The sequence below is a fragment of the Myxine glutinosa genome, chromosome 4 (assembly GCF_964187855.1).
Source record: "Myxine glutinosa chromosome 4, kmMyxGlut1.1, whole genome shotgun sequence".
Classification (NCBI taxonomy): Eukaryota; Metazoa; Chordata; class Myxini; order Myxiniformes; family Myxinidae; genus Myxine; species Myxine glutinosa.
In genome coordinates, this window is record NC_136264.1 from 69,214,369 (window position 1) to 69,229,812 (window position 15,444).

Below are 15,444 nucleotides of genomic sequence, written 5' to 3' on the forward strand. Positions count from 1 at the left end.
AATTGGCTCTTAGAATGCAGAAACCACCACCATTTCATCCGAATCTGTAACTTTAAAAAAATAATTAATTAAGTCATTCATCGAATAATTAAATAATTAATCGATTAATTAATTAATCAACAAATCAAAAATACCCTTTACAGCCAAATTACCTGGTCATCGTAATGTCCAAATATCAGCTTCCTAGGTCAAAAGGTGCCTGAGATATTGCCCAGATGAGAAATAAAATAAATAAATAATTAATAATGAAAATAAATAAATAATAATCATAAAAAATTTAAATAATTAATCAATTCGCTAATAGAACACATAAACCACCACCATTTCATCAGAATCTGTAACTTAAAAAAATTTTTTTTTAGTAATTAATGGAATAATTAAATAATTAATCGATTAATTGATTAGTTGATTAATCAATAAATCAAAAATAGCCTTTACAGACAAATCACTTGGTCATTGTCATGTCCAAATATTAGCTTCCGAGCTCAAAAGGTGCCTGAGATATTGCCCAGATGAGAAAGAAAAGAAATAAATGATAAATAATGAAAATAAATAAATAATAATCATTAAAAAAAAAATAGTTAATCAATTGGCTAATGGAATACAGAAACCACCACCATTTCATCCGAATCTGTAACTTAAAATTATTTTAATAATTAAATAACAAATAAATTTTTATTTATTTATTTATTTTAATTTTTAATTTTAATTTTTAATAATTAATTTTAATTATAACAAATAAATTTTTATTTATTAATTTATTTTAATTATTTATTTAATTTTATATAATTTATTATTATAATAATAATAATAAATTTTAATAATTAACAAATAATTAAATAATTAATCGATTAATCAATAAATAATTAATCGATTAAACGATTAATCAATAAATCAAAAATATCCTTGATAGCCACATGACCTGGTCACTGTCATGTCCAAATATTAGCTTCCTAGCTCAAAAGGTGCCTCAGATATTGGCCAAATGAGAAAGAAAATAAATAAATAATAAATAATGAAAATAAATAAATAACAAATAAAAAAATTAAATAGTTAATCAATTGGCTAATGGAATACATAAACCACCACCATTTCATCCAAATCTGTAACTTAAATTTTTTTTAAATGAAGTCATGAATCAAATAATTAAATAATTAATCGATTAATCAATAAATTAATTAATCGATTAAACGTTTTTTTTTTGTTTTTTTTTGTATACTGAATCGAGGCTCGTGAAAGAGCTGACATTTACTTCACAAACAAATCAACCAGACAAACAAAATATATAAAAAGAGGGAGCGGAAGACAAGAGAAGGGGAAGCACACAAACACTTGAGAGCACACAACATTTAAGAGCAGGGAGATGTGTGGGGGGGAGAGGGCTTGGGGGGAGGAGGCGTGGGAATGGGGGGGGGGGGTGGGAGAAGTATGAAACACAAGGACACCAAGGACTTCCAGGACAGAAGTTGGTATTTCAAAAAAGTGGAATTGGGGTGAAATTAGCAGGGATAGAAAAGATCAAGGTTTTGGATGGGGGAAGATAAGAGATGGTGGTGAACAGCTGTTTTAAAGACCTGGAGGGCGGAGTGGGATTGAAGAGAGTGAGGGAGTTTGTTCCAGAGGCGGGAGAAAAGAGGAATGAAGGAGTGAAGGTGAGCAGAGAGTCTTGATTTTGGCAGTTTAACCATAAGAAGGTTGCAGGCAGATCTTGTGCGACCTGTAGGAATATTTGCGGGACAGAGCCGAGAGAGAGCTGGGGGGCAAGGCCAGAGAGGAGTCGGTAGAAGACAGAAAGACCACCAACCTGCCTGCGGTGAGTGAGTGAGAGGCCCTTGGAGTTAGCTTCATCACGGGAGATTCCAATGATTCTGAATGCTTTGGTTTCAACAGCGTGAAGACGAGCTAGGTGTGAGGCAGGAGCACCAGCCAGGAGGGGAGAGCAGTATTCCATTGAGCTGCGGATGAAAGCCTTGTATGTGGTGAGGAGCTCAGGTGTGCCAATATTAATCAATAAATCAAAAATATCCTTGATAGCCACATCACCTGGTCACTGTCATGTCCAAATATTAGCTTCCTAGCTCAAAAGGTGCCTGAGATATTGGCCAGATGAGAAAGAAAATAAATAAATCATAAATAATGAAAATTAATAAATAAATTTTAAAAAATTAAATAGTTAATCAATTGGCTAATAGAATACATAAACCACCACCATTTCATCCAAATCTGTAACTTAATTTTTTTTTAATGAAGTCATTAATCAAATAATTAAATAATTAATCAATTAATCAATAAATAATTAATCGATTAAACGATTAATCAATAAATCAAGAATATCCTTGATAGCCACATCACCTGGTCACTGTCATGTCCAAATATTAGCTTCCTAGCTCAAAAGGTGCCTGAGATATTGGCCAGATGAGAAAGAAAATAAATAAATCATAAATAATGAAAATAAATAAATAATAATATAAAAAAATTAAATAGTTAATCAATTGGCTAATGGAATACAGAAACCACCACCATTTCATCCGAATCTGTAACTTAATTTTTTTTTAATGAAGTCATTAATCAAATAATTAAATAATTAATTGATGAATTGATTAATCAAGAAATCAAAACCAGCCTTGACAGCCAAATCACTTGGTCATTGGCATGTCCAAATATCAGCTTCCTAACTCAAAAGGTGCCTGAGATAATGCCCAGAAGAGATAGGAAATATTGTACACCGCACCTTTCCTATGCCATCTCCAGGCATTGCAAATCGTCATTGCTGGGCACCGAATCGGGCTCGGCAGTGACGCACGCTGAAAGGGAGTACTCAGTTTTCACTCTGTTTGTTTGTTTTCTTGTTGTACACCGCACCTTTCCCATGCCATCTCCAGGCATTGCAAATCGTCATTGCTGGGCACCGAAGGGGGCTCGGCCGTGACCCACGCTGAAAGGGAGTACTCAGTTTTCATGGGAAAAAATCACAATCGAAAAAATATCACATTTATCCCAACTTTCATCTCCAACGACTTAAATACAAGGGAATGACAGAGTATGGAACATCGGATTAGATAAGCCAAAACACACAAACACACACCCACAAGCGAAACCATATAAAGCATGATTATATTCTATGAACATTATGTGACATAAAACTATTTATTATGGAACATTTTTCTGATTATAATTCACAATACCCGATAATGTTCCAACAGGTTGAAGGAGATCGGGACAAAGATGGGGAAACCATAACCACTGCGGATGTATTAACACATTTAAGAGAAATCAGAGAAGCCAAAACGACAGCAAAACCAAGAGAATTTACTGGATGCGGTCATTCACAGGGGGAAAAAACCGTTGAGCTTTCAAATCCAAGAAGGGACGAGAAAATTGGAACAGCCAGAAGCGGAAGTGAACGCAAAACCAAAATGGTGGCCGGGGACGTGTGGAAACGTGCGGGATCACAGAACCCAGATTGGAGAAGCGAAGTACGCTGTGAATCAGGAAGAGACAACTCCAGTGGTGAATATGACCGTGCTGAGAGATACATAGCCGCAGCAAAACTACTGGGGCTAACACACTACCGTTTCTCAATGATGTGGGCGCGTCTCTTTCCAGGCGGCCATGTTGATGGTTCTTCACCTAACGTTGCAGCATTATGTTACTATCAAATGTTAATTGAGGGTTTACTTGCTGAAGGAATTAGACCCATCGTGACACTCTACCACTGGGACTTGCCAAAGGCATTGAACGTCCGAGGTGGCTGGCTGAATGGGTCCACGGTGAATGACTTTGTAGTTTATGCTGCCTTCTGCTTCAAAACATTTGGTGATCAAGTGAAAATATGGCTGACGTTTCACGATCCGCTCAATGCAGCAATCCATGGCTATGGGACAGGACGCCTTCCTCCTCGACATCAGGACCCAAATGGCACTTCAGCTTTTGTGGTGGCACACAATATGTTGTTGGTACATGGTATTTGTTCATGGTATCTTGAAACATGACATCCATAATGTTGTGGTTACTTGTAACTATTCGAACGTTACTATTTCAGCAGATAAATATTTTTTTCAGGAAGTAACTTCCAGTAAATGAACATTATTAAGGAATAAAAAGGCAATCAAATTAAGAGAAAACTAGATGGTATTAATAGAATACTTACCCTGCGCAGTCAACTTGTTGTGAGCCAACTGTTCTATTTTTGAACATTTTTTTTCTTTGATCCAATATGGCTGCCAGACCACATGAGCGATGACATATAAATTTATATTCTCGAATATAATTGTTGCACAGATCACGCTCAAAACATTTCAAACTGATCAGACTAAGTGTTGTCCCTGCCAAAGTATGACGTCATAATTATGGCACCAATGACGTCATCGTTAACACCTATTCCCCATATGGAGTTCTTTAGAATGAGCCATGTTTCAATTTTTTCCATGCAGCAGTTTTGGAGATATAGAGGTGCAACATTTTCCGGTTTTCCCAAGATGGCGCCTGTACCACATGACCTATGACATCATGATTATCATTAAAATATTCTAAAGGAGGAGGCGCTCCTATGGTGAAAATTTCGTGTCCATCAGACCAACAGTTGCTGAATTTTTTTAAAATAACGATCGGATGGATAAGTGTTGTATTTGTCGAATTATGACGTCATAACGAAGGCAGCGATGACATCAACATTAACATATCTTATTCCCCATGGGGAGTAGTTGACAATGAGCCAAATCTCAATTGTTTTCCATGAAGCGGTTTCAGAGATATAGAGATGCGAAGTTTTTCCAAGATGGCGCCTGTACCACGTGACCTATGACGTCATAATAATCATTAAAATATTCTACAGGAGGAGGCGCTCCTATGGTGAAACTTTCATGTCAATCGGACCAATGGTTGCTGAGAAAAAGAATTTTTAAAATGCAGACACGTACGGCACACACACGTACGTATGTACGTCACTGAATGCTTAACCCCGCTTTTCGCTTCGCGAGCGCAGGGTAATAATAGGATACGTAGATGTACACAGCTAAATATAATCATGAGATTGGATTAGAAAAAGAGTAACCCATTAGACCTGTCTGAGGGTCTTCTGCAATAACACTTGAGGGTCACCAGTCATAATCAAATAGACGCCCCTCCCCCCCCCCCCCCGCCCCTTCCTCCACCATTAGCAAACCACTTCAGGACGAAGCAAGCGAAGAGGGTACCAAATATAATTAATGAAATTTCTCTTTCTTTTTTCAGGTCCTGCTAATTTTGGTTAGTGGCATACGGAAAAGTCCCACTCGGCATAGAAAAAGTCCCACTCGGCATAGAAAAAGTCCCACTCGGCATAGAAAAAGTCCCACTCGGCATATAAAAAGTCCCACTCGGCATAGAAAAAGTCCCACTCGGCATAGAAAAAGTCCCACTCGGCATAGAAAAAGTCCCACTCGGCATAGAAAAAGTCCCACTCGGCATAGAAAAAGTCCCACTCGGCATAGAAAAAGTCCCACTCGGCATAGAAAAAGTCCCACTCGGCATAGAAAAAGTCCCTAGTGGCAAAGAGAAAAGTCCCATGTGCCAAAGACAAAAGTCCCATGTGGCGAAGACAAAAGTCCCATGTGCCAAAGACAAAAGTCCCATGTGCCAAAGACAAAAGTCCAATGTGGCAAAGACAAAAGTCCCATGTGGTGAAGACAAAAGTCCCATGTGCCAAAGACAAAAGTCCAATGTGGCAAAGACAAAAGTCCCATGTGGTGAAGACAAAAGTCCTATGTGCCAAATAAAAAAGTCCCATGTGCCAAAGACAAAAGTCCCATGTGCCAAAGACAAAAGTCCAATGTGCCAAAGACAAAAGTCCAATGTGGCGAAGACAAAAGTCCTATGTGCCAAAGTCCAATGTGGCGAGGACAAAAGTCCTATGTGCCAAAGACAAAAGTCCTATGTGCCAAAGACAAAAGTCCAATGTGCCAAAGACAAAAGTCCCATGTGCCAAAGACAAAAGTCCCATGTGCCAAAGACAAAAGTCCAATGTGGCAAAGACAAAAGTCCCATGTGGTGAAGACAAAAGTCCCATGTGCCAAAGACAAAAGTCCAATGTGGCAAAGACAAAAGTCCCATGTGGTGAAGACAAAAGTCCTATGTGCCAAATAAAAAAGTCCCATGTGCCAAAGACAAAAGTCCCATGTGCCAAAGACAAAAGTCCAATGTGCCAAAGACAAAAGTCCAATGTGGCGAAGACAAAAGTCCTATGTGCCAAAGTCCAATGTGGCGAGGACAAAAGTCCTATATGCCAAAGACAAAAGTCCTATGTGCCAAAGACAAAAGTCCAATGTGGCGAAGACAAAAGTCCCACGTGCCAAAGACAAAAGTCCCATGTGGTGAAGACAAAAGTCCTATGTGCCAAAGTCCAATGTGGCGAGGACAAAAGTCCTATGTGCCAAAGACAAAAGTCCTATGTGCCAAAGACAAAAGTCCCATGTGGTGAAGACAAAAGTCCAATGTGGCGAAGACAAAAGTCCCACGTGCCAAAGACAAAAGTCCCATGTGGTGAAGACAAAAGTCCCATGTGGTGAAGACAAAAGTCCCACGTGGCGAAGAGACAGGTTGAGTGTGTGACAAGGAAGAATTGATTCTGTTTTGGTGAAGATCCGGATCCGGATCGAGATATGGAATAAAAAAAATAAATTAGTGGTTCTTCACCATTGAGAGACAGCGCCAAAAACGATACACAGGACGATATTTCAAAACGTGTGGACGGATTATGACTAAACTTGGCGGATGAGTTGGTTCGGTGACAAGAACAAGGCGATTCGATTTTGGTTCAGGTCCCGATCCGGATCCGGCCCATCAGTGGATACAAAACGTAAACTGTTCAGCCTGGCGGAGGTTTTCTCTCTACCGAGCGCCGTTCTTGTATTGCAAATGGGTTTGTTTACAATCAAGTCTGCGATGACAAAAGGGTCTCAATTGCAATAGTTGTTATTCACAGTAATTGTGAAGAAATATTTTTGGGATGTTCTTTTTGACTTGTGAAACAACTTTGAATTTCCCTTTTAATTGAATTTTTTTTTTGCATAAATATACAAATTCAAGGCACTCGATCAAATCCACGTCAATAAATCGGTATATTTCTTCTTCTTCTTTAGGCTCATGCTCAGGTCTACCGTCTCTACCAGTCCCGTTTCAAACCGCTGCAAGCTGGCCGTGTGTCCCTCGTCCTAGCTTCTCCCTGGATGAAACCAACTCGGTCGAATGGCCTGTCGGGCCTTAAACTCCCACATCGTGTTACTCTCGATGCCACCCTTGGCTGGTTTGCCAAACCTATCTTTGGTGATGGATTCTACCCTGAAGCATTGCAAAGCCATGCCGGAAAGCATCTGCCCAGACTCTTAGCGGCTCACCGGCACATCATACATGGATCAGCTGACTTTTTTGCCCTCTCGTTTGGACCTACGTCCTTTCGCTACTTGGAACCATGGCAGCTATTGGGACAGGTAGGGTGTAAAATTACTTGTTTTTACAAAATTACATTATCCATGCCAGCACTGATTTATAGGTTACTAGAAGGGGTACCTTGCATTGACCGGTGCTGTTCTAATCCTGTTGACATTTTGAAGAAATCAAAAATGTTTTGGTTTTTCACCCCCCATTTTTTGTAGTGTCCGAAAACACATCCATACACCCACTAAGGAATGGGGTCGTGGATCATTTACTATTACCTTTCACATTGCTACACATTGCATTATAGAGTGATTTTAAAAAATCCAAGTTGCTTTTTCACATCTGTGTGTCTGTGCATCTATCTATCTATCTGATGTAAGAATGTGTGATTGATGTAAAAATGCACTTTCACTTTTATAACGGCGAAGGACGGAGGACAGGGAGTTGGCATTTCGAACGCGGTTGGGGAGAGCATATGTATATATAATTTAACGAACAGGAATAAATTCCTGCATGGGGCTAGTGTGAAAAAAATCTGACTCAACCCAGGACTCAGACCCAAGGACCCAATCACTTACGCAGTGAAAGCCCACTGAGATTTTGACTCTTCAAGATATCCTCAGAGATTTCTCACACTAACACTGCAAGCTTTACAATGGCCAATGTCTTACGTGCCTGCTAGGCAGACTCCGAATGTGAGTGTGTGTAAGGTTATGTGTATGTGCAAGTGTATGTGTTAGTGCATTAGAGATTAACTCATCCAACAATTTAACAAACAGGAATAATTTCCTATATATATATATATATATATATATGTATGTATATATATATATATATATATATATATATATATATATATATATATATATATATATATATACGTATATATATATATATATATATATATACGTATATATATATATATATATATATATATATATATATATATATATATATATATATATATATATATATATATATATATATATTGTTACGGATCGCGGATTAGATGTTATTTACCGAGCGGTGGTATTGCCGCGACCTAACAGTTCCCCCGATTCTTCCCCAACTTACCCGATTCCACCCGACGTTGACCAAATCGCGCTATGCTAAATCAATGAAGGAAAGGACACAACGACTGGGATAAATGAAACGACGCAAGGGGTACAGTTCTCAAGACCTCCGGAGGAGGATATAATTAGTGGGGGAGAAAAGGGGTAGATTACAAGGCAATGAGGTAAAGACACAGAAGAGATAGGCACTTAGACACAACCTTATCTATCCCAGACAGACCACAGACAAACGGAACAAGACTGACTTACACAGGGATTGATGGCAGGGAAGGACAGGCAGTCGATAGCGCAAGGTGCACCTTGGCTCAGGGACAGAATCAAGCACGGTCCAGTCCAGAGATGCGGGGAGGTGTCACAGCGCTCGGAGGTGGCGTCCTTCTCTCTCCAAGCTGAGGGCGCATCTGACGTCACCTCCCTCTTCCTGCGCATGCTCAGCGGGGAGTGACACGCCCTCGGCTCGTTGGCTCCGCCCCAGATGGGATCGGTCCGCCGCTTCTATTGGGTGCGGGGGTTACCGGGCTCCGCCCTTGACGAGGAGCTGACAGCGAGCCCCTACTTGGTAACCCCGTCGAGCACATGGTCGATGGCGGCTCGTTGGAAAGGCTTGGTGCCCTCCCAACACCCCCTACCAACCAAGCCGGAGTGAGGACGCGCACTCCCCGCGCCGCCGCCGCTGTTGTTGTTGTTGTTGTTGTACCATGAGGAAGAGCTGCGGGGAGGTATTGGGAGGTCCTAACCTTCCTAACGGTGCCATACAATCACATTCTGGTGCAACGAAGAGTCAGAATTAATGGAAACGAGTCCTTAACTGACATAGACTAAGAATAACTAGCAAGATGTCCTATAGTTGTCTACGTGAGATGCGGTGGACCTGGATGCGACATTTAATGGGGGAAATAGGGGGGAGGTCGGGTCTACAGAGTGTTGTTTACAGAAAATGGGACTAGGGAATGGGGGATTGGGGATAGTTGGGAAGTATGGAGGAAATAGGGGAATATTTACAAGCGGATATGGATGGAGGCCAATCTCATATCCGCAACATTATATATATATATATATATATATATAAGGGGACACGTAAGACGGCCAGGAGAAACAGCCAGGTAGCAAGCCACAGTGTTGTATGTCCTGGGGTTGTACTCCAGCATGGAAACGATGTGAGGAGGAGAGTGAAATGGCCAGGTATGGGAGAAAGGGAAGTATAAAGGTGGGTGTTTGAGTGCTCCACCATGTTTGTTTGGTGCTGTGGATTCTGGATGTGGAGGCGATTTTGTTATTGTAGTCTGCATTTGCACTGCCTGGGGGTGGGGGTATGTACGCATCCAGGTGTAGTTGCTGCATGTGGATGTGTATGTGCCCCTGCTGGCCCACCTTAGCTGACCGTATCGAGGTTGAAGGGCCGAAACGGGATGATGCTGAGGACCTCGACTGAGGACCCGGTCAGTGTGGCACACTTGTGACCAGGTGTGGTTTGAACTTATATATATATATATATATATATATATATATATATATATATATATATATATATATATATATATATATATATTGTTACGGTTCTCTCGTCGGCTTTCTCCCCTTATCAAGGGGGATTAATCCCTTGTCTTTACTGGGCCTGGTGGAACCGGGGCTTGCAACGTCCCTTCTGGACAGCACCAAATTGGGTTTCGGGACCAAATTCTCACTCATACCTAAGTACTCGCGCCGCCACGGAAACGAGGTAGCAAGCCTCGCACGAACCACGTGTGGTTGGAACACGCCGTGCGGTTTGCGTTCACGTGATCCGCACAGTTATAATTAATGGACCCCGATTTAAGTGATCTTATTCGTGCCACGCTTAGTCAATGATGAAACCACAAAGACGATTGAATCAAGAAGAAAGAACAGATTGGTTTAATTATTATTACACGTATAATTGGCTCAAGGACGAAGAGACACAGAGCAAGCTTAGACAGTCTTAATTATCCCAGGGACAACGGGCCCGTCTCACACTCACACGGGGTATTGCAGATGGGCAGGTGTTCCCCAGCGTGTCCAAGGATGGTCCTCGTCCAGCTCTCCACGGTCCCCGGCACGTCTGCGAAGATGTAGGTAGGCGAAGGCAGGGACTCGTAGCGTGTCTCTCGAACCACGGAGATAATATCGGGACAAACGGTAGAGAGGACTTTTACGGCAAAGGGCGGGACGGCTTTTACAGCAAAGGGCGGTTACTCAGCCTCTTTCACTCGCTTGGCTGAAATGCGCAAGTTCGTTATAAACAGGCCTGGCTGCGCCCGCGTATATTCAACGACCAACTCCTCTTCTTCAATGCCTTGGTGTTGGTTAGCGCGCGTTCTCATGCGATGGTCAAGTTCATCAAGCGGTACAATGCGAGTTCTCTCATCAAGTCCCCTCTCTGCAAGTCCTGTGACGCAAGTCCTTCTCCTCTGCAAGTCCTTCTCCTCTGCAAGTCCTTTTGAAGGCTTTGCGCAGTGGGTTATATAGGCACGCCCCGTGAACCTCCTGGAACTCACCAGACTCTTCTCACCACGCCCTCTGACGCCACCACCCCTGAGCTCTGATTGGCGGCTCATGCTTACCGTCATCGCTTCTGCCGCTCTGCCTCGACTCCGCCCCGATCCTCCTCCACCTCCCTCATGTTAACTCGCCCAAAATGAACTAACGTTAACAAACTGTATTGCGGGTACGGACGTAGGATGATCGGTGGCAGTAGGGCCTATTTTACTGGCTTTACACAACGCAGAATTAACACTGGAAAGGGCCTATTCTCACACATCTATCTATAATTCCAGCAATCTCTGTGTGTCTGTCTGTGTGTCTGTGTGTCTGTGTGTCTGTGACCGCTGTTTCTCGACAACCACGGGTCCGATATACTTGAAACTTGCCAGGTATATTGCTGGGGACCCGAGGATGTGCCTTTTCAAGGTTTGTAATTAATCGGACAAGTACCTACCGAGCTATGTCCAAAAAACGCTTCAACCAATCAGAGAGCAGCGAGCTATCACGTGTGCCGAACCGTTAATGCAATGCAAGCGTTAATGCGTTAATGCAAGACTTTTCTTTTTTTCCCTCTTCTCTTTCTACTTTTCCTTGCGATTAAATTGCAAACAGCCAAAATACGTTGGCGCTAATTGAATAATTGGCCATTAACACTAAAATAATCGTAACTGCGATATGCCAACTTCCGGACAGTGCAGCCTTCCATGTTGTTGTTGTTTGCAGCAGCTGTTTGCAGCAAGGCAAGGCTTTTCAACTATGTTGCCGTTAAACTATGTTTTAAAACGAATTCAAACTGCGATTAAATTAAAACGATTCATCCTAACTGCGATTTGCGAACTTCCGGACAGTGACGACTTATCTTCCGGCAGCCAATCACAGAACGCTCTGTTGCGTAGGCGTGGCCGATGTGAGACGAGCGGAGCTGAGCGCGTTACGAGCTGACCGCCATTACGGTACGTAATTCGATTTCTTATGCGCATTATTTCTCCAATTCAGTCAGAGCGAAGGGCGGAAGCGAAGAGCGTTGCTTTTTTTGTTTACGGGCGTACGGGCGGGGGTAGAGCGTACGGGTAGCGTTTTTTTTTTTTTTTGGCCACGGAACGGGCACCCACGTACGGGCAATGCCCTAGTACTAAGAAATAACTATACTACAATGAGGCTACATGTTGCTTGTGTGACTATCTATGGGGGACAACCTTAACCTTTATTGAGCTCACTGTACAAACCTCAAAACCACCATAGCAATATATATAGTTACGTTTATTGGGGTAGGTAAAAGAATACCGTAGCGAAGGTAGAATTGTATAGAAATAGTATGGACTGTGTGACACGTAGGAGAATTTCGATGTACTAAGTAGGGAAAATGTAGCTTAAGGTTGTGTTTAAATGTGCATCATACGGGGGATGATGCCATGCTAATTAGCATAGGGTTTAAGGTTAATTTCCCCTGTGCGTCAAACCCTCTGTAGTCATACCTAACGTTTTTCCCGACACGGCCGGCCATTAATCATGCTTCATGAACTGCTGGACAAGCTAAGCCCGCCCCTATGGATATGACACAGCGGGGACCCACCCAGGAGAGATGGAGCGAAGGTGGGCGGGGAAACAGGGCTGACAGGCCACGCCTCCCGAGTGACATGGCCGGATGACATGGGAGAGCTTGAAGAAGCTTCGCGACTGGCTCTCGTGGGAGAAGAAAATAAGCGCTTGATTCTTGCTAGACCTAGAAGGCTTGGCCATTTTGGTGTGTCCTGGAATAGAGCGTTTAGTGCGACGATTGTGAAGGAGCTTCGACTGCTGGGTTGTTGGTGGGCTGGAGGCCGTGCTGTCTTTTCCTAAATGGTGGAGAAAACAAGAGGGCCATCTTCACGACTTGCCTCATCCCCGGGCGCCCACAGCGCCATCGACACGCGGCGTTCGACATGGCCATTTGCCGAGTGTCCCACGCAAGTGGCTCCGAGCCGCCACCACTGCCGACCTCACCAACAGGACTCATTTTGGAGACAGCTAAGTGTTGGAGAGGGAACATTTTATTTTATTACGTTTCCCTGTGTTCATATTCGTAAAAATGCGAGGAGGTACCTCACATTATAATTTAGTTTTACGTCAGCTTTATTTTTTGTAATTTTCTTCCACATTTATATTTGCTAAATTTGTATTAAATTAAATTGTCATATTAAATCAAAGATTTATATTAAATCCTGATTGTTGCATTTTATTTGTCGTCTTTTGCACAAATTAACCACCATAATCGGGAGGTCGCCTTGGGAGTAAGCTGGTTCGACCATCCATCCCGGCTGATCTTAATCGCAAGGGGCACGACAATATATGTATGTATGTATGTATATATATATATATATATATATATATATATATATATATATATATATGTATGTATGTATTTATGTATGTATGTATGTATGTATATATATATAGATATATATATATATTATATATATAGATATATATATATATATTATATATATATATATATATATATATATATATATATATATATATATATATATATATATATATGTATATATATATACTGTATATATATGTTATAAAACAGGAGTGTTTGTCTGTCCATCTGTCTGTCCCCAAACTACTCCCTCAGTTTTGGGGCTGTCCCGCCAAACCTCCTGTGGAACGTTTTTGTGTCCCAGCGGATAGTGTAAGGTAGGTAGGAGGTTTCAAAAAATCCTCAATAAAATTATGATTTTGAAAATGACTCGATACGAACCTGCCGCGTAGCCGGAAGTGGGCAGATGATGGCAATGAGCTGGTTTGGTAATATCCCAATACAACCATCATTTAAAACAGCAATTTGTTTTAAAGTATCAATTTATGATTGGAATGACGTTTGGAATTGAGTGAATACAATTACGATTTTGAATTCGTAATTGTATTCACCAACCGTATGGAACTACTCCACATCCGGACTTAAATATTTGTTTATGTCACGAATGTTGGTAAAGTTAATTTTTTTATATTAATGCTATTTAATTTATGATTGGAGTTATGCTGTTTGGAATAAAAATAGAGATATTGAGTTCAAGTGAGTGACAAAATGCCGTGACGGCTCTATGTTCTAAGCGTGACATTCGCGGATCGCCATATGAAAATTCGCCTTTTACTGGGTATGGAACCATTCAAACGGATACGTTTTTCATGGAAGTCCTTCACAAACATGATGTCCGTGCTTGATGTTCAACTACAGGTGGCACAGGAATGTGGAATTTATTGGTTCCATTCGTCGTTTTTTTTACCCAATTCTTTTACGGACCTGCTGTCCATGTCTGACGTGCAACTGAAGGTGCCAGAGGAATGTGGAATTTCTTGGTTTCATGCTCTAGCTATTCACCGTTTCTGCATTGTCTGCTTGTTCATGGCCTCCCACCCGTGCGTAGCATGGGTACCTCGCTAGTATATATATATTAGATATATATATGTATATATATAGTATATATGTATATATAGTCACGTCACCGGGGTTAAGACCCCTGGGTGACGAATGACCGAAACGAACTTTAACTCCGAGGCGTACTTTGAACCTTGGTGGGATTATCTTTTCACGCGTGCGGAAAAGCCCGAAGCCTTACCTGATTGGGAACACATGGGGTTAATCCAAACCCACAGAACAAAGAAACGAAACAAGACAAGAAATTGAAAATCAACAAATAATGATTTAATGAAAATAAATGCAAAGACAATAAAAATGTTGAGGTCAAAAACTAATAGAGACAGGCTAAGGTGAGGGACCCTCTTCTCGGACTCAATTACAGGCACAGGGAGAAATAAAAGAAAATAAAACGGTTTGATAATCGGCCAGCATTCAGCTTTGCAGTTCAACCGAGGGCTTGTCGACGTTCTTCGCCTCCAAACCACCGCATGGGAAGCACACAAAAATGGCGCGGAGTCGCGGTCCTCGATGTCCCAACATGAGGTACTTCTCGCAATGCCAACTGCCCCGAACCTCTCTTGTTCAGTCTCTTCCCCACAAGTGCACATGAGACAAAGGTGCGCCACTGCCCACGACCACATCAGAACAAATTAGAGCGCGGCAAACACGACCGCCCGCTATGAATCCCAGGATCAGAAGAGAGAATGCGACTGCCTCCAACGAACACCAGGACCAGAAGAAGAGAATGCGACTGCCTCCAACGAACGCCAGGACAAGAAGAAGAGAATGCGACTGACTTCAAAAAATGCCAACACCAGAAGAGAGCATGCGACTGCCTCCAACGAAAGCCAGGACCAGAAGAAGAGAATGCGTTTGCCTCCAACAAATGCCAGGACCAGAAGAGAATGCGACTGCCTCCAATGAACGCCACAACCAGAAGACCAAGTTGGCGAGATGGCTTCTTTTTGCTCTCCTAGCTCTCGAATGGTCCACCACTGACGTCACACTCTGTTGAATCACCAAGCCCTACTCAATCATCCATCGCTCTGACCA

At 41.9% G+C, this 15,444-nt stretch overlaps 1 protein-coding gene across 2 annotated transcripts in view; it reads left to right on the top strand.

Annotated features, from left to right (window-relative positions):
- The window catches only part of LOC137424732 (klotho), a 31,635-nt gene that overhangs the window by 1,054 nt on the left and 15,137 nt on the right, over window positions 1-15,444 (top strand). For both annotated transcript variants that reach the window (XM_078775838.1, XM_068112486.2), the window contains exons 2-3: window positions 3,204-3,956; window positions 7,119-7,466. In XM_078775838.1, coding sequence (XP_078631964.1) covers window positions 3,204-3,956; window positions 7,119-7,466 — 1,101 coding nt within the window. The remainder of the gene's footprint in view (window positions 1-3,203; window positions 3,957-7,118; window positions 7,467-15,444) is intronic.